Source organism: Xenopus laevis, chromosome 2S, assembly GCF_017654675.1.
Source record: "Xenopus laevis strain J_2021 chromosome 2S, Xenopus_laevis_v10.1, whole genome shotgun sequence".
NCBI classification, from domain to species: Eukaryota; Metazoa; Chordata; class Amphibia; order Anura; family Pipidae; genus Xenopus; species Xenopus laevis.
Window position 1 is genome coordinate 90,044,949 of NC_054374.1, and position 25,382 is coordinate 90,070,330.

The 25,382-nt window shown below is 37.9% G+C and overlaps 1 protein-coding gene across 4 annotated transcripts in view; it reads left to right on the plus strand.

Moving 5' to 3' along the window:
- Nucleotides 1–25,382, plus strand: part of caln1.S (calneuron 1 S homeolog) — a 154,682-nt gene that overhangs the window by 24,046 nt on the left and 105,254 nt on the right. The window contains exon 1 of one of the 4 annotated variants that reach the window (XM_041584119.1): nucleotides 6,132–6,212. The exons of the other annotated variants lie outside the window; for them this stretch is intronic. Coding sequence (XP_041440053.1) covers nucleotides 6,199–6,212 — 14 coding nt within the window. The 5' untranslated portion in view covers nucleotides 6,132–6,198. Of the gene's footprint in view, nucleotides 1–6,131; nucleotides 6,213–25,382 lie in introns of those variants that run through there. 4 annotated transcript variants of the gene reach the window in all.

Genomic DNA, 25,382 nt, shown 5'->3' on the forward strand with positions numbered 1-25,382 from the left:
TGAAATTTATATCTACTTCTTTTTTTAATGAGTTCTTCTCCATATGTAATAAGCATTTCAACTGTAGCCTTTACTAGAAGATTTGGAATAAGGAAGGAAAATAAGGAAGGAAAGGAATAAGGCTCGAATGGAATGTGCTTCAACCCCAGTATCAAGCTTAAATTCAATATCCGTTCCATGTAAAGTAAGGTTCAAATTTACAAAATTTGTGTTTGCCTGACAAAATGTAACAGTGACTATTCTGTCACACTTCTTTTGTTAGATCTAGTGCTTATGGAAGAAAAACACGTATTTTGTTGTTTTTCTTTTTTTATGATTGCGTTTTATTTCTTGACTATGAACACTGGTATTGTGTTTCACCAGCTGTTTCTGGCTACTCTGTGTTTTTTTGAGAGCAACAAATAAAGTGTTATAGAAATGAAAAGAAGTAAAACCCCTCTCTATTCAATTGGCCACCAATTAAAGAAAATTCAAGTATTAGTGCAGCAGTGTCAGAGTTTATTAACAGTTTCGTTAACGGTTACTACCCAGTGTTGCTTCAATTATTGGGCAGCCATTGCTGGGTTACCCAATAAAGTGCTATGTGCTAGGTGCTAATAATTCATTAGCAATTAAAAATCATGTAACAGGATTAATTAATATTGTGCTATAAAGTGCTAGTGCTTCAAATGAAATTAAGAAGTTAACTTAAATAACCAGGATTAAATTGACCCAGGTGAGATTAAAGTTAATTCATTATTATATATCACACATTAAAATCCATTCATTATAGAAGATTGTAAATAACTGATTAACTGTTAAAAAGTAAACTTTACTAAATTCATTAAAATTGCTGCAAATCAATTAAGGTAATCTTTGAAGACTGCATGAAAATTGGTGAGTAATAATTAATCCATACACCCCCGTTAAAGTTATAGGGTGTTAAAAAACGTTTGCATAAAATTATTCAAAGGAGACCAGCATTGAAAGAGAAAGGAGGAATAGGAAAATTGTTAGAGGTGGAGAAGTCCCAAGTTCTAGCTGCCTGTATTTTTCTAAGTCTGGGACCCCACACGGAGGAGAAAGTAGGTCACTGGGGACTGTAGTCTCAATTTTACCTTGCTATCTTATAATTCGGAGAGCTAATCTTCCCTATAAAACTACAAATCCCACAGTGCCATTGGATAACAGGTAAGATTATAAAAGAAGAATCAATGCGGTCGCAAAGGTTTAAAATCAATAGGAAATTATTTTGCAATAGTAAAAATAAGGAAAGCGCCCAGGAGACTTCACAAAAAGCGCTTCCCAGTGTGCCAACACGTGTTTCGCCTGCTGGCTTTGTCAAGGCAAAATCAGATCAGATCAGATTTTGCCTTGACAAAGCCAGCAGGCGAAACACGTGTTGGCACACTGGGAAGCGCTTTTTGTGAAGTCTCCTGGGCGCTTTCCTTATTTTTACTATTGCAAAATAATTTCCTATTGATTTTAAACCTTTGCGACCGCATTGATTCTTCTTTTATAATCTTACCTGTTATCCAATGGCACTGTGGGATTTGTAGTTTTATAGGGAAGATTAGCTCTCCGAATTATAAGATAGCAAGGTAAAATTGAGACTACAGTCCCCAGTGACCTACTTTCTCCTCCGTGTGGGGTCCCAGACTTAGAAAAATACAGGCAGCTAGAACTTGGGACTTCTCCACCTCTAACAATTTTCCTATTCCTCCTTTCTCTTTCAATGCTGGTCTCCTTTGAATAATTTTATGCAAACGTTTTTTAACACCCTATAACTTTAACGGGGGTGTATGGATTAATTATTACTCACCAATTTTCATGCAGTCTTCAAAGATTACCTTAATTGATTTGCAGCAATTTTAATGAATTTAGTAAAGTTTACTTTTTAACAGTTAATCAGTTATTTACAATCTTCTATAATGAATGGATTTTAATGTGTGATATATAATAATGAATTAACTTTAATCTCACCTGGGTCAATTTAATCCTGGTTATTTAAGTTAACTTCTTAATTTCATTTGAAGCACTAGCACTTTATAGCACAATATTAATTAATCCTGTTACATGATTTTTAATTGCTAATGAATTATTAGCACCTAGCACATAGCACTTTATTGGGTAACCCAGCAATGGCTGCCCAATAATTGAAGCAACACTGGGTTAGTAACCGTTAACGAAACTGTTAATAAACTCTGACACTGCTGCACTAATACTTGAATTTTCTTTAATTGGTGGCCAATTGAATAGAGAGGGGTTTTACTTCTTTTCATTTCTATAACACATTATTTTGGTAATCACACCTCTTTCGTTCGGAAAACGTATTGCTTTTTTAGGAAGGTACACTGAACAATTCTTTCTTTATAAATTTAGCAACAAATAAAGTGTTAACATACTTAAAGGGTAGAAATGTGTTTGTATGAGGAATCTTGGCTCTGCACATTTTGGCAAAATTGTTTCTCTTTTTGTATTTATTGCAGTCTACTCCATATGCAGGACACTGCTTAAGGGGCTGTTTTCTGAACGTCTGCTGAATCATAGATATGATTTCTGTAGCTTTGCATATCTTCTTTGTCATTTTCAGTTAAATCTCTGCATTCAAGCTATTTTTCTTTTAAGTGAGGATTTGCATTGCTCAAACCTATTTTTTCTCTCAGACCCTCCTGATCTTTGAATGCACATTTACTTGCTTATACTTTCAGTTCAGTCACAAATTTGTCTATACATTGTTTTTCTACAAAGGTATGGGTGTCTTTCAAATGCATTTCTTTTGGGCTGAAAGTAAGCTTTGAATTAATGCTTGCATCATTGATTCAAGGGCTCTGCATGCAGGCTGTGTCTGTCCATCATCATCATGGTGGGGCTGGACATGGCGGGTTCAGGCTTCTGATCCAGCTCTGTTGCTGGTACATATGTCTGTTTTCAGACAGATTTCAACACATACACATGGGCTGTGGAGGTTTGAAATGACTCAGTACTATGCAGTGCATAAATAGACCTTTTTGTTTTTTTAGCAATATGAGTGAGTATCTGGCACCAACTGTAGCAGGAGTTTCTCAGGTTCCTTTAAGGTTGTCACCGTTCCGTTTTTGCTTACAGCAAAGGTGCAAACCATAGGTGCTTTGGAGTATTTGTTTGAGGCTGCAAAATGTTTTATACAACTACTTCCTAGACAGAGCACCATGTAAATAATATTAATGCTTCAGAAACAAGAAGCACTTCTACCAGCAACTTATCTCCAAACACAAGGCATAATTTTGCTATACAAAAAAAGTGTCATTCTTGAACAGGCACATAAAAACAACTGCCACAGGCATAGCACAGTGCCCTCTATAGTTCTACCTGTAGTAACGGCACAGATGAATATTATACAGCCAGGGGTTGCTCATTTATAAACACCCTTGCTCCCAATAAATAGTTCTTGTGCTGATATTGCTTTTAGAGACAGTAAATGCTCCAACTGAGGACATATGATTGTAATGTGGTAGTGTGCATACTTTTAGGCAAATATATATACTTTATATAAGGCTGCATTTGTTACGTAGCTTACCTTACTTTAACATGATAGTCTATGTGTTCAAAATGTGTATAGAAGACTGCATTTGTTCTGTAGATTACCTTTATTTAAAATGGTAGTTGATGTGGTCCTAATATATATTGGGAAAGACTGCGAATGGAGACAACCGTAAGAATGCAGTACAATTAGTATGTTAAGTACAGTCACATTCATTTCATCTTTAGAATATAAAGGCATTGTGGTAGGAAAATCAAAGCTTTCATTTTAGGAGACAAAATGAAGAGTCTTTTGCCTCTAGTGACTAATCCACAGCCACTGAGCGTAAAAAAATCATCCCTTGTGTGCAACCGTCATCACATAACAGTGATTTATATATTCTTCTAAAATGTCAAAAAGTTCATTGCAATTCTCTGTAAAAAAAAATTGACCTCTCATGCTGATATATTGGTCCAGTTCTTAAGATGTTACTGTGTTAGCAGCATTAAATAGATAACAATTCTTACTGTCTGACTTACAGTCTAACTTTCTAGCTAACTCTGAGATGCTGCACCTGCCCATTTTTCTAAATTTGCTTCTCGGCTGACAAGGGCATATTTATGAAGGTGTGGAAAATATTTAATATACATAAAGGTGGAAAATTGAAGCTTTGTTTTTTTTTTTTTTACAATTAAATCAATTCCACTCATCACAATCCCAATAATAATAAGTATAACTGTACCCGCACTCTTACTCGATTATTTCGATGTCCGTTGCTTGGTCAAAGAAGTATTGTATACTATTCAAATATGGACCAGCACTCCAGTAATCTTCAAGCAAAATGTGTTTATTGAGTCATCACTCGTGAAACCAACTTTCCGGCCCCCATTGGGGCCTTTATCAAGGATCCTTGATAAAGGCCCCAATGCGGGCCGAAACGTTGGTTTGAATTGTATTCTTGTATTTCTCTTATTATTACAGTTAACTGAGACAAAACAGTTTACCATGCTGTCTTATTTCACTGTGTCATTTTGTGCAAACTTTTGGGAAACAGATATTTACAGTGGAGATACTTACGTGTGTAAATCTATCACTGCTTATCAAAATTTCATAGGTAGATTCCAGTATATATTCCCATTGGTCAGATGTGGGAGATCCTGTTGCCATTAGCTCAAAGTTTGTTCAAGTGGGTACTGCCTACCACCATAATGAGCATAAAACTTTGAGAGAACGTCTTTGGTGCTGTCATTTTTAAAGGAATGCCTCTTTTTACACCAGCCTAAATATAGTAGTAATGATTCAGGTCTTTTAAAGTTGGTACAGTCGTTTATAATCTTAAATTTTGTTAGAAGTGTCTGCAACATTCACATATTCTGCATGCTTTCAGCAGCTGTTAAGAAGATAAGCTATGGGGTTGTCCCAAATTATCAAGCAGTAAGGTGGTTTGCCAGTCATATAACCTGATGCCAGAGGGCTAATTATTACTTTAATAATGACTTGGGGCAGCTGGGAAATTGACAATATGTCTAGCCCCATGTCAGATTTCAAAATTGAATATAAAAAAATCTGTTTGCTCTTTTGAGAAATGGATTTCAGTGCAGAATTCTGCTGGAGCAGCACTATTAACTGATTCATTTTGAAAAAAATGGTTTTCCCATGACAGTATCCCTTTAATGACAGCAGTACAGACAGACAGTGGTGAGACATGTTGACAGTTATGAGAGGTTGTTTACTTTACTGTATTGTCAGAGATCATTGCACTGTTTTGACTGTATAGGTAGTCTGCACTGTATTGGTGAAGGGCAGCCTAAATCAACCCATTAAACCCCCAGGGGGATTTTTAATCCAGCGCTCAATTCAAAGTACAAAATTCCCAGGGACAAATGCCTGTTAAATGACAACAATTAAAAAAATCATAACATTGTTATCATTGTCTATGTAAGTATTTAATGAAGTATCTGTAGATCCCTATTAAATGGACTGCAACTCCAAATGTATTCCCCTCTTATTGGTTAACAGATGAGTTGTAATTTGCATTTTACAATAATAACTTACCAGATGCTGGTTGTCTTTTCCACATCCGGCAAGTGAATTTCACTTGAATAGCAGTACTGAAAAAAAGACAACATCACATTAGCAAGTGAATAGCTGTTTAGATTTAGATATTTTTGAGTATAAATGGTTCTGCTGTTGCACACAAAATGGCTGCTTGCTAATTTTCCAAGCTCAACAAGCAAAGAAACTAGAAGTCAAATGTTACATTTTGCACTCAGAAAGGCTGCTTGTTTCTTACTAAATTAAGTACTTGCACTGGTTTCCACTAAGGTAGTCAAAGAAAATAGTTATAGTGCAATGGAAGTACTGAAATTTTTGAAGCTTGACAATTATGTGTTAATAATATGCTTTGAACATACTGTATAGAAGAAGATTGCTGTGCTCTAAACTTCCCCTAATGCCTGGACCTTGATACTGTATGTTTGTATGTTAATAATGGAATAGTAGTGGTCACCTAAAATATCTGTAATGCAATTAAAGAAAAAATCATTGATTATATTTGTGACAAAACAGGTAGAAAATTGCACTCTATATTCTGATAGGTTGACTTAAGCTGTGTTTGAGTCATAAATTCTGGCTATGACAATGTATATGTGAAAAGATTCAGTTAGGTCTTTGACTTGATCCTTTCTCCACTCTCTGCTCTGCATCCAAATGAAGATATGATGCAGGCAGTGTAAGTATGTTTGGTGCATGTTACTGGTTTCATTAAGCACGGCCTGTTGAATTATGCATGGGGCATGGGAGGTATTAGTAATATAATTTATGTCTGTTCTTGCAAATAAAGAAATATGGATTCATGGTGCCAATGTTTAAATGACTGATGTTATTGAGTATTTATTGGGTATTTGGTTTCTGTGCCTAGTGTTAAAAGCAGGCAAATAATATTGTAAAATATATGCATGTTTCAAACATGGATCAGATAAATGCATGTGTAAGAATGCATAATGAAGTATTTACAAATGCGGTGCATGTTATCCTGCATTGAGCAACATAGAAATAGAATAATGTATATTTATATATCAAGATACATATATATCACGATACATTGCTAGACTTGCCAACCTTGCTGGCAGCAAAACCTGAAGAAAGGGGGTGGGGCAGTTACATCCTGGGAAGTCTGTGACATCACAGACCCATTTTTAGTTTAAAGTTTAAAACCAGGCAGTAGGCTTTGAACTGGATAGCTTTAATTTTTTGCGGTTTGACCATTTTGGTTTCTACCCTTGATTTAATTCCTGAAACTATATTCTGTCACAGCCATATTTATGTCAGCACCTGTGGGTCCAAGGGTGGCAGCTATATATATATATATATATATATATATATAGAAAGCTAGCGGGATGGAGTGCACGACCAAAAGTTGATCCATAGCCTGGGTGCTAGCCCTAAAGATATGTAGAAAAGCTGCAGGGATTGACAGCACTCCAACGTTTCGGCTCCACACAGGAGCCTCCCTGACGAAGGCTCCTGTGTGGAGCCGAAACGTTGGACCACAAATAAATTCTCCACTTTATTTACTACGTTGACTTGCTGTGAATTTCTGCATATATATATATATATATATATATATATATATATATATATATATATATATATATATATATAGACAAATACAAGAGTCCTCTGCACTCAACCCATTATCAATATATTTAAAACAGAGACTATATTTAAGCTGGCCAACTACGTCAAAGTCATCCCATATCTGGCCAGTCTTGTGCTCAATTTTCATCTGATTCATTAAGAATTCTATTGCTTCATTATACATTTTACAAAGGGACTAAGTTTTAGCTGCAACTTACTAGCTGCTTTCAAAGTAAAACTCCCAAACTTGGCTGCCCTTTTATTAGACACCAGTGAGATCAACTGACTATAGCTGGGAAGGGTGGGAGCTACAACATGGAGTTGGTCACTGCTCCTGTATAACTATATAACAGGGCAAGTTGTGCTCACCACTAATTTTTAAAACCATTTAAAACCAGCAGTATGCACAAAATGTCTCTGTCTTAAATATATTGATAATGGGTTGAATGCAGAGGACTCTTGTATTTGTCTATATGTATTTTGTGGTCAAAGCCTCATTGCACCCACGCCTAATGGTTTTAAAAATTAGTGGTGAGCACAACTTTCCCTTGTTTGGAACTTTATATATATATATATATATACAGGACCGCCATCAGAAATCGCAGGGCCCCATACTACAAAATTTTCTGGGCCCCCTGGGCTGCACCCACCACAAGCCCCACCTACAGGTCTGCCCTTCCCACCTACAGGTCTGCCCTTCCCACCTACAGGTCTGCCATTCCCACCTACAGGTCCGTCCTCCCCACCCCACAGGTCCGCCCCCCACCACACAGTAAAAAAACAAAAAAATATTGGTGGCTAGGGTTCCCACATGAGAAAAAAAAATTGGTGGCCAGGCCCCCCCCATTATGAGAAAATTGGTGGCCAGGGCCCCATAAACGTCCATGCCTTCCCGAAGTCAGTCAGAAGTGTGGCATGGCCGGGCCCCCCTTACCCCCTGGGCCCCCTACAACTCTCCCCCCTCTCCCCCCCTGATGGCTGCCCTGTATATATATACACACACACACACACACACACACACACACACACACACACACACACATCAAAACAAAAAAGTCTGGACCAATATAATGCAAAAAGGAAAATTGCTTTATCTAAAAATCTGCAACGTTTCGAAGCTCCCGTTTTTTTCTCAAGCAGTATTGAGAAAGAAGCGGGAGCTTCGAAACGTTGCAGATTTTCAGATAAAGCAATTTTCCTTTTTGCATTATATTGGTCTGGACTTTTTTGTTTTGATATATATTTTGTCCAGGATATGGACTAAGTCCAAGACAGGGACTCCGCTCCACTCCAGTTTGTACAAATATATATATATATATATATATATATATATATATATTCCCCAAAATCACAGCACTCACGACAATGTGGATATTCTTGCCTGGGTGCGTGCCACCAGTACACATATGATCCTCCAATGAAGAAGCCGCACTCACAGGTCTTGTCCAAATGTATAAACTGTTTATTTAAGAAACTAACGTTTCGGCTGCGTCTCAGCATTATAAAATTATTATTATATAATATTTCCAAAGGTACCCACACTCTGTCCATGTGTATATTCTTGTGGGTGCTTGGCCAATTATTCATATATAAAAGTTCAAGATGGACCAGCACGCCAACTTCTTCAATCACCAATATTTTATTGCAACATCACGGTGCATCCAATGTTTCGGCTCACATTAGGGATTTTATCAAGGATATATATAAATATATATAGTGTGTGTGTGTGTAAAACCACTCCACTTGCTGCTGGACACTTGTGACTAAATGTGGTGATGCATTTGAGCAGAAGATGGGGATTTCTGAGTTTATCTTTCACCAAGGATTTGGGGTGGTCCAGTGCCTAGAGCTGCACTCAGTGTTTCCAATAATTTCTTCTTGGCTATAGGACAAAAAAATTATTTTATGGAAACATTTTAAACAAAAGCACCAAGCTTTTGCTCCAACAACTGAAATCTGCTGATATAACTTTTTGATAGTCCTTTGCAATTTGGATGTTAGAAATAGTTAATGTACCGTAGTGTGATACCGTAATGCTAAATGTCATAATATACTCCTTTGTTATTAGAATCCTCATATTCAAAGGAGGTCAGGGATTCTGGATAATAGCATTCCGAGCATTCTGGATAATAGGTCCCATACCTATACTCTTTTAGCAGCGGCAGGTGGCGGAATAAGAGAGATGTTTGTATTTATATGGTTAAGGAATATAAACTCCTTATCAAAACTGGTCAAATTTGCACCTGGGCAGTAACCCAAAGCAATCATTCAGTGATAAGCTTTTTTTCAGCAAACTACAAATGAAACATTGGAAACAAATATTTGACTGGTTGCTATGGGTCATTGCCCATGTGAAAATTTGAGTATTGTTGATAAATGACACCTTAATGTCCTTATGTCTAGCCCTTAGAGGCTCAAATGATGTTGAGGCACGTTATAATGTTGGGCTGCTTAAGTTTAATGATATCATTACACAAAGAGCAGCAAAGCCAACTAGAGAGGAGCTATAGAAAGACTGCAGTCCTGAGGTTTGTTTTATTACTTGAGAGAATAACGGCAAAACATGCTGGCCACTCTATATGTACATTAGAAGGCTGAACTTTGTAATTGGATATGGAGATGAATGCATACAGATACACTTTCTCATGTATATGCTCCTGGCATCCTTTGAATATGAGTGTTGTACTAGCAAGGTTTTTTTCAAGTAATACAGTATAGCACTATGGTTCTTATGCACTTTCTCCGTGTTATCTGTACAGTGTTTAAGGGGAACTCACAAAAATGAATTTAATATTAGCTTCATCATACTGAAATAAGAAACTTTCTAAATACAATCAATTAAATTTTTTGTACTGTTTCTGAGATAATCAAGTTTATCTTAACTATCCCTCTTTTAGCCTCTGTTTCTCTTCGTTCACTCTTCATGCAGCAGTTAGGTGTTAGATATTCATATATATCTCATAGGGGGGCTCCTTTTGCCTAGAAGATGTATTAGAGCTCACTCTATTAAAATCCCCAGACATCATGTCTCTCTGCATGCAGGATTTGTGCAAAAGGCAGTTATTTTTTTATAAAAACTTAAAAATAAAAACTTTTTGTGAAAAAAGTTAGTTTGACCAAAGTCTCTGAGTATTTTCCCTCTGATTATCCGACCCAACGATCCTCGTTTCTCCTCGAGTACAAAAAACACAGTCCAAATTTTCTTAAAAGGTCAGCGCTAACTAAAAGCTCAGGGAAAAAAAGTATGAAAAAAGAGAGAGATAAAAAACTCTTATAGTGTAGTATTTTGCAGGGAGTTGTAGTTCCACAACCAAAAAAATTCTATTTGGTGCAGTTACCCTTTAAGAATCACCACAGGTGGCTAGTAGATGGATACTTACAAACGTTCAAAATTATCAAGTGCACATCACGTTTGTTGAATGATGTAAAGTTGCAAAATATTTCTTCTATGCTGGAAGAGGTTAAAAGTGCGCAGAAATAGTGTAAAACCCTTTTTATTAAATATCTAAAAAACCAATCGGTTACACTCACATTTCAGTAGTAAAAACCAGGCATATAGTCACTTTTCCATGTCAGTCCGTGCTGCTGCAAGTCTTTTTTAACAAATGCTGTTGGGGTCCCGACCAGCGTTTCCTCCAAGATCAGCTTGCTGTTTGATTCCTTTCTGGACGCTTGGATGTGACGTCTGCTTACTCTGCCTTACGCGTTTCGTCGCTTACCGACTTCTATGCCTCTGATGAAGTTGGTAAGCGACGAAACGCGTAAGGCAGAGTAAGCAGACGTCACATCCAAGCGTCCAGAAAGGAATCAAACAGCAAGCTGATCTTGGAGGAAACGCTGGTCGGGACCCCAACAGCATTTGTTAAAAAAGACTTGCAGCAGCACGGACTGACATGGAAAAGTGACTATATGCCTGGTTTTTACTACTGAAATGTGAGTGTAACCGATTGGTTTTTTAGATATTTAATAAAAAGGGTTTTACACTATTTCTGCGCACTTTTAACCTCTTCCAGCATAGAAGAAATATTTTGCAACTTTACATCATTCAACAAACGTGATGTGCACTTGATAATTTTGAACGTTTGTAAGTATCCATCTACTAGCCACCTGTGGTGATTCTTAAAGGGTAACTGCACCAAATAGAATTTTTTTGGTTGTGGAACTACAACTCCCTACAAAATACTACACTATAAGAGTTTTTTATCTCTCTCTTTTTTCATACTTTTTTTCCCTGAGCTTTTAGTTAGCGCTGACCTTTTAAGAAAATTTGGACTGAGTTATTTTTTTATATTTTGTTTGTACTTGAATCAGTTATTTGAGTGAGCTCTTATTCATCTACCGTTTATACTCAAGTATAAGCCAACCCGAGTATAAGCCGAGGTACCTAATTTTGCCTACAAAAACTGGGAAAACGTATTGACTCGAGTATAAGCCTAGGGTGTGAAATGCATTTTAGGACATCTTCAGCAGAACACACGCTCCTGCGTGCGCTCTGCTAGGGAAGAAATAGCCTCTTACTAATTGATCCAAAGAGGCTGCAGTAACACCTCCGTGCTGCCCACACTTACTGTTGTAATCTCCCCCTTCATGACTTGGTCCTCCCTCTTTATCCCTCACTTCACACTCACACAGGAGTGTGTGTTCTGCTGAAGACCTAAAATGCTTTCTTCAAGTATTGGTGTATAGATAGACTGCGCTTTGTGTTGTTGGAATCTGTATGGCAGAACCCACTTAAATCGTGGGACCCACTAGTCCCTGGGGATAAATATAGGATATAGATATATCTGCAAAAAGAAAAAACATGCTATCATATAATATCGTTGGTATCAGTTGGATGGTTGATACAATTGGCTCTACTCACATTCAAGTAGAAAGGTAGCGTTCAAATATGTATGTATGTATACTGGGGATCTCCTCCGTAATTGTGCAGAGTATGCAGCTGTACGATCGCTCTGTGCAACTATCGGGTCCTGAAGTTTCTGTGCATTTAGCGTGTGGAGGCTACTGGAGATCTCCTCCGTGGTTGTTCCTAATGGAAAAAACTGTGCATAGTGAAATACAGACAAGGCCTTCAGCCGGCCCACACTGGGCTTGTACTTACAGGATATGCAGCTTTACGATCGTTCTATACAGATAAATCTCAGGTGTGCAGATTTATGATCGCTTTGTACAGCTCATTGTACGTAACTGCTCTCACGGAACCAATTACAACAAGGTTCCGCAAAGTTCAAATGGCAGCGTATGGAATTCAAGTAATCAGAGACTGAGAGTGCGGGGAAAGAAACTCCACGAGGCAGACAACCCCGCCCTGTAAAGAAGGAGCAGCAGCCTTCACACGCTGAACATACTGTGCCACAGAAACTGCAGGACCCGGGATTCAGCTGTTCAAAGCAATCATAAGTCTGCACACCCGAGATTTATCTGTATAGAGCGATCATAAAGCTGCATATCCTGTAAGTACAAGCCCAGTGTGCAGGGGCGCGCCGCCAACGAGGCGAGTTGAGAAACTCGCCTTAGGCGGCACGCCGGAGAGGTTTCCAGGGGCGGCAAAAAGCCGCTCCTGGTACCTTTAAGAGCCGAATTTCCGGTTTTTAAACCGGAAATTCGGCTTTACTAATGTGAGACAGCGCAATTGCGCTCTCCGCATTAGAGTTCCTGCCTCCCCTCCGGACTGGTAAACCGGGGAGGGGGCGGCATTGCAGGAGCCGCCTCAGGCGGCGTTTTCCCCTGAATCGGCGCTGCCAGTGTGGGCTGGCTGAAGACCTTGTCTGTACTTCACTATGCACAGTTTTTTTCCATTAGGAACAACCAGGGAGGAGATCCCCAGTAGCCTCCACACGCTAAATGCACAGAAACTTCAGGACCTGATAGTTGCAGAGTGATCGTACAGCTGCATACTCTGCACAACTATGGAGAAGATCCCCAGTATACATACATATACGAACGCTACCTTTCTAATTTAATGTGAGTAGAGCCAATTGTATCAACCATCCAACAGTATTACATGATAACACATTTTTTCTTTTTGCAGATATAAGCCGAGGTAGCCTTTTTCAGCACATTTTGGGTGCTGAAAAACTCGGCTTATACTCGAGTATATACGGTACTAGGAAAAAGAACCCCTCCTAGCAACTGCTGCAAGAAGACAGAATGAAGAGAAACTGATGCTAAGAGAATAATAGTGAATATAAATTTGATTATTTAAGAAACAATGCAGACTTTTTAATTGATTATATTTAGAAAGTTTTTTACTTCAGTATGAGGAAGCTTATATTCCATTTTTATTTTTGCAATAGTTCGTCTTTAAGCCGGATATCTGTTATATGAAATTAATGGCCTAATGTACATGACGTTTTTTCAGCTTATTTGACCAATGTTTTAATTGTGTGTGTGTAGGCAACAGTGTTTGGAAGAATGAATAATAATTATGACTTTGGTCCAACCTTATTATACACAGATGAACCTGAATCCCATGTGATGAACAGTAATGGGTTTTTCATTTCTTTACATAATTCTTTATTTTCTGATATTTTAAAATAATATTTTCAATTATCTGTCATAAAATGTATTGTTGTGTTATCTAGAGTCTGCCCTGAAAATGCTTTAAAGAACTGACTAACCTAACCTGTCTCATGCCTGTTGTATTGCTTATAGACTCCTTAACTCCAAGGCTAACTTAATTGGCTGGAAATATTATGAATACTAATTACCCAATTCAAGAATTTAATGACAAGGAAAACAAAAACTGTTCAGTTTTATACTTGAAACAATTACATATCATTATTTAAGGATTGATGAAATGTTAAACAGGATTACAGAAAATAATTATATGGTTCCTGTGCTTTTGTAAATAATCCTTTTAAACTATTTACAGTGAAAGTATTATAGGACAGAACTGCACGAATTCTTATATGGAAATTATTGAATTATTTTTGGGTGCTTCAAAATTAATTTGATACACCCTTGGAACAGTGGAGCCTGCCAGAACAAACAGGTGATACTGACTGTGTGCATTCATAGAATTTATACAGCTCTACAGCCATTTCACACATACATTGAAATAAAAAATCTCTTCTTTAACCATGAAAATAACTTTATAGGTATCTTTACTTAAGAGTGGCAGAGCTTGGTAGCCTAGGAATGCTAACAAAAATGTGACCACCTTCTAAGACACAAGACAACAAAACTGAGGGAAGTTAAAATGGCAAAAAAACCAAAAAATATTTGCAAGATTTAAAGGAAAAGTAAACCCTCAGAATTTTTTCCTTTGCCAATCTTTTTCACAGTTCCTCCACTGGATCATCAAATCAAGATCGAATTATAGATCAGCGCCACAGGCTATGGAATAAAACAAATAACAGGACCTAGTGCAATATTGTTAATATTCAGTGCAGTCATCAAAGTGTTACACATTATAATCTGTGTGTGTCTTGAACCATAGAAAGTCTATGTACAGATTTTTCGTTTGTGTTTTAAAGTGCTTTAGTGATTTCTACAAGGTGCTATCTCCAAAATAAAATTCTAATAAAGTCAAACAAAGTGCTTTTAGTGCTTGCTTCAAAAGGTAAAATGAATTAAAATAAAGTGCAATGGTGTTTTCTTCAATCAGTAAAAATCAGCATGTGCCTTCTCCACTCTCTGGTGGGATTGGCAACTTACAAGATTCCTGATTTCAAAACAGCATATCAATTCATAACTCCAGGGTATTCCTTTTTATTTAAAGACATTAAAGATCAGGGACAGCACCCATAGTTTAATTTGCCTTTATTTCTTAAAAGGTTTTAAAACGTATTGCACTTACATAAGTCACACTTCTGAGCGCAAATCAGACAATCAAGTCTTATAGTGCAGATCTTGGAGGTGAACCTTTGCAATACAAAGAGATGGGTTCTGCCGGTGTCTCCCTCTCCTGTTCCACCCGTACATCCATTTACTGCAGAGACTGGAAGTGATGTCACACCTGACGCATTTCGCTGATTTCTTTATATTGCTTGTGTTGCCATGGTTACACTTCACATTTCTTTTGCAAGTCCATTCAGTGATCTGGTAACCCCTCCCCTATAAAGTCCATATAGACTTTAAAGTTAAAAAGGCTATTTATACTACAAAAGTACTAGATTTGCCTATCCTAAAATATCCTATAAAAAAAGCTCTCAAATTAACATCAATGTTTAAACCTAGGGGAATAAAAGTCTGCATATCGTATATCCATCTTCTTTTCCCCACCTTCTCCAATTTTTTCCCAACAGTTTCAATGCCCCAAAATTTTAGTCCCTGAGGGTTCTTTTTATGCTGTTCTTTGAAATGTTTTGACACACTATGGCTCTCTACTCCAGCTTTAATATTCCTTAAATGTTCATTAATTCTCTCCCTTAGCTTCCTGTTTGTTTTCCCTACGTACTGGAGTCTGCAAGGACACTCTAAGCAGTAAATGACGTTTTCTTATGTGCACTTTATACAGCATTCAATATTATATTCTCTGTGTACTGCTTTTGCTATAAATGATTTTCTTTTCACTGCATACTGGCATGCTTTGCACAGGGAAAAAAACCTTTCCATTAATTTTTCCCCTTTATTTTGGTTTTATCAACTTGGTTGGAATGTAACTATGAACCAGTTGCTGCCTTAAGTTTTTTTCTCTCCTTAACACTACTTCAGGTTTTTTTGGAATGTTATCCTTTAGCAGTTTGTCAGATTCAAGAATACTCTAATGCTTGGAGATAATTATTTTAATTTCATGGTCTCCAGGTGCATTTTTAGTGATAAAAGTGCACCTATTATCTTTACTAGTCTCCTTATGTGCTAGTTTTCCTTTAATTAAGTCCTCCCCTTTTATCCCTGCAGCCTTTTCAACTGTTTTTTTATACACTCCTTTTTGTAGCCCCTTTTCTCAAATCTGTTTGTAACAAATTCTATTTGTTTATCCACTTCTTCTGGTTCAGAGCAATTATTTTTTATGCGGCATAGTTGGCCCAAGGGTATATTATTTATTCATGTTGGGTGGTGATTGCTGCTGGCTAAAACATAATTGCAGACATAAACTTCTTTAAAAAATGATTTAAAATGAATTTCCCCTTTTTTCAGATTTCTAGATCTAAAAAAACGTATGTGATCAGAATTCAAATTTAGTGAAAACTCCCAAGTTAAAATCATTTCGATTCAGGGTTTCTATAAATTTGAGTAAGTCTGACTGTGGGCCCTGCCATATGAATAAAATATCATCTATGAAACAATGCCAGAGAATAAGACTCATGCCAAGCTTAGGAAGGATTTGCTGGTTCTCCCAATAACCCATCAGGAGGTTGACATAGCTGGATGGATCTCATTCCCATGGCGGTACCCAGATTTGCAAATAAAAAGAATCTTCAAACAAAAAATAATTATGTGCCAAAATATATGAAATGGACTTTAATATAAATTATTTTTGTTTTTGGGAGGATTTTGGTCATCAAGTTCTAAATAATATGCAACAGCTTTTAAACCTTGATCATGTCTGATCAGTATCAGAATTCGGGGTTAATGTGTCCCTTTGTCCACTAGAGGTAGGAAAGGTATAAAAGGAGGGGTTCCCCTCAGGGTGTGGTCTTCGGCTCCTGGAGGTATAGGTAGACAGGTCTTTAAGTACAGGCACTAGGAGCCTCAGCCAGACAGAGCTAGTTAGTAACATAGTAACATAGTAAATTAGGTTGAAAAAAGACACATGTCCATCAAGTTCAACTTTTTAACATTTCTTAACCTGCCTAACTGCTAGTTGATCCAGAGGAAGGCAAAAAAATCCCATCTGAAGCTTTTCCAATTTGCCAGAGAGGGCAAAAAAATTCCTTCCTGACTCCAAAATGGCAATCGGACTAGTACCTGGATCAAATTGTACTATGAGCTATCTTCCATAACCCTGGCAGTACTGTTGCTCCAGTCAATATCTGGGTAATTAAAATTCCCCATTAACATTACTTTACCCAAACTAGCAGCCTTTTTTATTTGCATCAGGAGCGTAGCCTCCTCCTCACTTACATTAGGGGGTCTATAGCATACTCCTACAATTAATTTGCTAGACTCTTTACAATTGGTGAAGAACTCCACCCATAAGACTTCTGCCCCTCATTTTCTAACATAACCTCCTCCTTTATAAGCTTTTAAATCCTGCCTAACAAACACATACCCCTCCTCCTTTTCTATTGCCTCTGTCCCTCCGAAACAAAGTATAGCCACTGATATTAACTGCCCAGTCATGCGACTCATTCAGCCATGTTTCGGCCACACCAATCACATCATATTTTCCCACCAGCACCTCCAACTCTCCCATTTTACCAGTCAGACCTCTTGCATTTGCAAACATACATTTAATATTGAACAAATGACATGTGGTCCTCCCTATCCTTAACAGTACCCCCAACCAAATCTCTTCCCCCATTTTCCCTTCCTTTGCCCACTATCTCATCTAACCTTTCTTCCACTGAATCTTTTATTGAACCCTCCCCCCCACACACCTAGTTTAAAATCTCCTCCAACCTTCTAGCCATCTTCTCCCCCAAAACAGCTGCACCATCATCATGGAGGTGTAGCCCATCCCTAGCAAAGAGCCTGTAGCCGACTGAGTAATCAGCCCAGTTCTCCAAAAACCCTCCTCGCTACACCAATCTCTCAGCCATGCATTAATCTCCCTAAACTCCCGCTGTCTTTTTAGCGTTGCTTGTGACACAGGTAATATCTCTGAGAAAATTACCTTGGAAGTCCTCTCCCTCAACTTTACAGCTAGTTTTTTAAGATTGTTCTTGAGGAATTCAACACCTCCTCTAACTTTGTCATTGTTACCTATGTGTACCAAGACTGCCGGGTCTTCCCAAGCCCCTCCCAAATAATCTGTCCACTAGTTCCACCACATGCTGAACCTTAGCACCAGGCAAGCAGCAAACTGTTCGGCATGAAGGATACTTATGGCAGATTACCCTATCCACTTTTCTAATAATTGAATCCCCTATAACTAGAACCTGCCTTTCCTTCCTTCACTCCCCCCACCACCTATATTAGAGCCACTGCCTCCCAGGGTGCTCTGAGAGCAAGTCTGGACTGAGAATGAAAATAGGCCCTGGCATTTCAGGTACACAGAGGCCCAATCAGCCCTCACCAGCCCACTAAATACTGATTTTCTATGACACCTTATAGCAGCCCGTCTGGCATTTGTCAGAACCCACAGATTACCAGTCCGAGCCTGTCTGAGAGTCAGCCTGCTCCATACATGCCAGTTCAGAGATCTCCCCGGCATCTTCAGCCAAAGTGGTGAATTTGCTGTTTTGGACAAGCTGTGGACCAGCCCCCCTACCCTTCTGTCCCCTACTTCCCCTCCTGACTGTCACAAACCCTCCTCGCTCATTAGCCTCCACTGCCCCTTCTCCCCCCCCACTCCACTAGCCCCTGCCAGTTGCTGCTCTGTGAGACTCCTTTCCTCCCCCACGTTTGCCGCTGCCCTCAGTGCTGCAAGTTCCCCCCTTAGAGTCTGCAGTTCAGATTACAAGATGAAAACCCACCAACATCTCTCACATGTAAATACTGCATGGAACTGCTGCTCCAAAACCACATACATGTGACAAGACAGACACTGAGTGATACCAGCAAACCCACTTGCACTCATATTTACACTGGGTACTTACAGTCTCCCAAGTGCAATTCCTCACAAATACCTTAAGGTTTTTAACGCTGCTTAACACTTAATTCACGTGCAACACTGAGATCACATGTAACACTCGCTTAGAAGCTCCCACACTCGCTTTTGTCACAGAGTTACGGTTTCAAACCGCAGAACACAAAGCCTGATCAGACTTTACCTGATTAACACCTCCCCCTTAATGAGCAGAAAGAGGGGAAAAAAATGCTGTTTGCTACTAGCAGTAATATAACAACACCTTATTAACCTTTTTAAAAATGTCCCCTTAAGAAACTCAGGCTAAAACACAAAAAGAAAATAAATACATTAAATGTATCTACCAGTTTATCCCAAACAGAGAAAAGAAAAAGTTGTTTGTCTCAGTCAGATAACTCTCAGAACACACAGCAGTCAGTTATTTGCACTTACTCCCTTCTTGCACCTAGCACTCCCAGCATGCACAGCAAACACCAACGCCTTAAGGTTTTTAACACTGCTTAACACTTAATTCACATGCAACACTTAGATAACATGCAACACTCGCTTAGCAGCTCCCACACGCATTTTTACTGAAGAAAACACCATTAAACCTCATTTTAATTCATTTTACCTTTTGAAGCAAGCACTAAAAGCACTTTGTTTGACTTAATTAGAATTTTATATTGGAGATAGCACCTTGTAGAAATCACTAAAGCACTTTAAAACACACACGAAAAAACTATGCATAGACTTTCTATGGTTCAAGACACACACAGATTAGTGTTGTAACACTTTGGTGACTGCACTGAATATTAACAATATTGCACCAGGTTCTGTTATTTGTTTTTTTTCCATAGCCAGTGGCGCTGCTCTATAATTGTATCTTGTATAGTTAGTTAGGCAAAAATGTAATGTATAAAGGCTGGAGTGACTGGATGTCTAACATAATAGCCAGAACACTACTTCCTGCTTTTCAGCTCTCTTGGTTTCCACTGATTGGCTACCAGGCAGTAACCAATCAGTGACTTGAGTGGGGGGGGCACATGGGTCATAACTATTTGCTTTTGAATGTGACCTGCATGCTAACAATCAATTGCAAACTCACTGAATAGTTATGTCCCATGTGGCCCCTCTTAAAGTCACTGACTAACTCAGTTAGCTTTATGCACAATATAACTTCCTGCAAAGCAGGAGGTTATATTCTGTTATGTTAGACATCCAGCCTTTATAGATGACATTTTTGACCAACTATTTTAGAAACATTTTTTATTTTGCAAGCCAGCTTTTATTTTTACACTGAACTGTTCCTTAAATAACTGAAACGTATTCCTCTGTTATTCAATGTGCACTTAAATCAACTTTTAAGATTTAGTATTCTGGCTCAAGCAGCTAGTCTGGTTGGATTTGGCAAAAATGCCATAGTTGTGGAGCTATAGATTACAATTCACTGAAAAGTACTCCCCTTCAATAGGCTAAATAGGCCAGAGGCATCTGAGGGGAAAAAGGGAAATATATTTTCTATGCTTGAAAAATATGATAAAAGTTAAGTAATGGGTTGTGTCAGTTTATGGCAGCATGAGTAAGAGGAATTGCAGATGGTGAAAATGAAACCCGGGACAGTGCATGCTGGCAAAGGGTGCATGACAGGGGCGGGACAAAGCTGCCGGGCAGGGGATTAGTTATGGGTTTAGTGACGTAGTTGGGGGGTGGAATTTCAAAGGGATGTATAGCACTAACTGCTAAGGAGGGCATCCATTTGGAAGAAGAAAAGGAGTCCCACCCTCCCTCCCTTGTATTAACCCTTTGTGCTAGTTTTCACAATTGTGGCCTGGGTTAGTGGGGTACAGGATAAGTTGATGTGGAATGGTGAGTATTGAGTTGACTAACCAGGAGGTGATGAGAGGGAATAGCCCGTTGTCACAGCCAGGTGGCAGGTCCCTGGCAATGGGGAGAGTTAATTAAGTGGAGTTTTTTTTACCAAGTCCCAAGTTGGTTAATGGAACTAAGAGCGGTGGTCTCTGGGAGGGTATGTTGTATTGGTGGTAGCATGCAGTCCTGCATACCCATCATGCTAGAAGGCACAAGCGGCTGGTGGCTGGTACGATTGCATGCACCTAATTGGTTCCATTGCCAGGGGCCTTGCAGAGGATTATAAGTTAATGGTATATCACTGTTCAGATTTGTATGTTTATAATGTTGTTAATATAACTGTTATTGATATATGTGTTATCTATTGTTGAATTATCTTTTGTGGAATAAAGCTGTGGACAAAAAGACTCCAACAAATAAAATGTATGGTGAGTTGGCTATTCCTAGGCCAGTTTAGGGGAAAGCGGCAGGTGTTTGTCTCTGCCCATGTCATGTGCACATAGCATGTGAATAGTCCAAGTTGGGAGTGGGAAGAAAAAATGAGGGAGAAAGAGAAATATGTTGTGTAAATTCAAACATTCTGTCTCTGGGTTTACTTGGCAATTAAGGAGGTGATGTACAGAGGTGAGATATTGTTGCACGCTTTATGTTTATTTGTTTCATATGTAGTATAATAACAAGTTGAAGGTATTCATTAAATTGAGATAATCAGTATACTTTCAAAACACCTGTAATTAGTGACAGAGATGGATGTCAACTGCTAGGCAATAAACTTCTAATGAGTCTTTTTCCTGGAAATTAAACAGTTCCTTAAACATCTTACTTAACATCCGTTGATTAATAGACTGCTGTCAAAAAGGATCAATGGTATCCTAAAGTCCAATTATCCTTGTTTTCAAGGTGGAAATCAACTTCTATGAACTTTAGCACTTTTAGAAATCTATATTTCTTTAGATGCACTGATTAGTCATCACACATTCTCCCTACTATCTTAATTCAGATCTCAATTGTTCCTTTGTTCCTTGCTTTTTTGATGGTTTGAATAGTTTTAATTTGGATGCAAGGTTTTTGTTGATATATATATATATATATATATATATATATATATATATATATATATATATATATATATATATCTAAACATAATGTACTGCATTCAATATTTGCAACTATTTCTTCAGTGCTGAAAGGAAAAATAAAAGAAGCTGGTACGAATATTTTTTGTTCTAAATTGAAATACATGTTTGTTGGCATTATGCTCCTGTTGCTAGCTGCTGCTAGCTCTAACTAAATGTGTTAACATGGCCTCTATGCTGAGGAGGATTGTTAAGTGGGTAAAATTCTACATTTGTAAATAATCATTATTGCTGCATCATTTCCTCAAAACAAAAAATAATGAAAAACAGAACTCACGGACAGCTGTAAACGGCAGTGGTTTTTATATTGTAGTTGTCAACATTTCAAATTATAGCAAAGCTGATATGAATGCACTATGTAGAATTGGAAAGTTTTAATTATTATTTTTCAATTTACTTGACAATTTTATCAGTGTTGTCTCAATCATTATTCTGTCTGGCTTTCATTTCATTCTTCAGTCCCCTAAAGCAACCCATTCAAGCAGTAGAAACTAGCAGTTAACATGACAAAGTGCATTGTTCACAAACTACTTAATCAGGGTGCTGACATCTTATTGGGAAGATAAATCCAATAATCTCTGCTAGATGAGACTCTGTGCATTCACAATACCCATTACTACGAATTTGGGGGATTTGAGTGTTTAAAACTTAAATAGTATACATGGCTCTGTTCTGACACTATTGTGGATATATGTTAATATTTGTTTTTTGAGATGACCAGCTCAGTGTGTGCTGGTTAGTATCTCTACATAATAGACATAGAGATGGAATGTCTACATTAAAAAAATTATGAATAATAATTTTCATCTTTGGCTTATGCTCAGTTCTATAAGTAAGATGTAAATAAAATATAAGTACATTAGTTGAGTTGGATGCCTCTTGGATGGCTGTAAGCCTTCTAAGTATATGTAATTATGTTCTGAACAGCATAGTAGTATGGAACATAGTGTATGTTTGCTTTTTAGTGGTCCTTATTAAAAACAGCTTGAAAAAGTAGTGATGGATTCATGATGCAATCTGAAAGGGTAATGAAGTATTTTATGTTTTTCTATTTGTGAGTTGGTTGTTCACATTCATTGCCTTTTGGTTTGCGTTTAAATTGACTTACATAATAAAAAGGTTTTGATAATGCCATAATGTAGCCATTTACATTTTTTGCCAATGACTAAGTGCTTGATAAACTTTTGAATCATCAGTAAAAATAGCATAGTTTTTTGATGGTAAGGTCTGTGAGTGCGCTATATATATAGTTCAGGTGTGTATCCACACTAAGATCCAAATCATGTATGCTGGGTGCTTGATCTAAAATGTATACATATTGTTTGTTGAGATAAACAATTCAAATATTGATTTATCAAGAAAGAGTGGCTGTGTTGGTACTTACAAATTACAACAGCTTCTAAAAACTGGCTAAAGTATCTTGGTAATTACGGCTGTGGTAAAATTAGATGTGGTTCTTGTCAATATATTAAGAAATCTAAAGAATTTGTAAGTACCAATACGGGCCACTCTTTCTTGATAAACCAATATTTTAATTGTTTGTCTCAAGGTATTGTATACCTGGCCACTTTTGAGTGTGGGTCCCAGTATGTAGGGAAGACGATACGCAAAGCAGGTACCCGCTTCTTAGAACATCTGGCAGCGGTAGATAGAAAAGATACAAAATCCGCAATATCCAGACATTTGATAGAGAAGCATGATGGGAAGAAGAGTGTGGCCTTCCAAATCATTGATAAACCTCGTCCGCAGATTAGAAGAGGGGATTATGACAAAAGATTGAGGAAAGAGGCATACTGGATTTACCGATTAAAAACTTTGGAATGTGAAGGGGGCTTGAATAAGGACTGGGAATTAACTTGTTATTATTAATTTGAAGGATATATATATTTTTTTTGGCCGTTTCATGGGCTTCAATCAATCGTACAATAATATAACAAAACAAGATAATAAATAAAATAGTGATTTATTGACTAATTTATATATCTTTCCCTTTTGCCAAATTGTACTGTAGATTTCTGTTCTAAATTGTATAATTGGAATTAAAGACAGTGTTAATATTTTATGAATGTAATATATGCAGTATAATACTAATGTTAAGAAATATTTCCAATTAATATGCATACCTGTTGAATGTAATATATGATCTAATTCATAGTGATACGTAATGTTTAATGTTTTTAATGGGTGGGGTTTATAGCTATTTAATTGTAGGTATGTAGTGGGATCAGGTGAATGCTTCTGAAGAAGTGGCGAGAAGCCATGAAACGCGTTAAGCTGATGATCTGATGTTCAGTATGCTGATGCGCTGATATTACCTTTTTAAAATGGATTATTAAAGTTTAAATATTTTAACACACCACTCCGAGTGCTCTGTAGTCGCTGGGTATCTAAATCAATGGGAAACACCTAGCAGCACAGATACCAGGAGCCAAAGAGGAAGAGGCCACTCCCTGCACAACACTATATAGCAGTGTGGCAGGGGAGTCATTAGAAAGCATATCTATGCACCGTCCTCCTGGAGGCTCCCCCTGTATGCACCCGTCCGCACAAAGAAAGTCCCAAAAAGGTCAAAATAACTTGGGAAGGTGTAGAAGCGGTTCTTTGCGTTCGTTCCTCGTGTGCGATGCTGGGCGCCTTCCAGTGACGTCACCTGCATTACGCGTTTCGTCTTGCGACTTCTTGTTCTTGTTATTTTGACCTTTTTGGGACTTTCTTTGTGCGGACGGGTGCATACAGGGGGAGCCTCCAGGAGGACGGTGCATAGATATGCTTTCTATAAACTTTTGCCATGTGAGTGCATTTTAAGTTTTGTTTTTAAAAATATTAAAAAGGTATTTTTACACTATTCGCTGCTGCATGTTGATTCACAGTTTACACAAGGAGAAGCGCTTCATGATTTTACGTGCAAGCTGATATTCCCTGTTTGTGAGTACCCACCTAAACAAGTTTCTAAGGAAAGTTTTTAACTCTTTGGTGGAGGTTAACATCAAATGAGGGTAACACACATATGGTGAAACAATTGGTCTGTTTCTCACACAAGAGGTGGCAACATCGCAAAACAATATTACCCTATTTGCCTGTTTGTCTGTCTCCGGTGCCTTTGGCGCTGGCTTTTTTATTTCAGTGACAAATTTGCGGACTTGGAGGGATACAAGTGGGAGCCGACTGGGATTTGTGGACACAATTGAAACTTGGGCCTACCTTTCTTTTAGGGGAGTCATTACACTCTTTGTCCAATAGGTGAGGATGTTACACTTAACCAATTGCAAGGGCTTTGCCCAACAACAAGAGATAAGAGAAACTAGATAGAAAGGTAGGGGATTAACTCTATAGGGATAGGATATCCTATAAGTCCCTACATATATATATATATATATATATATATATATATATATATATATATATATATATATACATATAGAGCAAAGAAATCTGCACTCATAGGTCTTTTGTGAAGAAAAAAATGGGTTTATTCAACGTTTCGGCTCTTAGACTCGAGCCGTCATCAGGAAGGCTGATGACGGCTTGAGTCTAAGAGCCGAAACGTTGAATAAACACATTTTTTTCTTCACAAAAGACCTATGAGTGCGGATTTCTTTGCTCTATAGATTGAGTGCACCTATCCAGTAGTTTTATA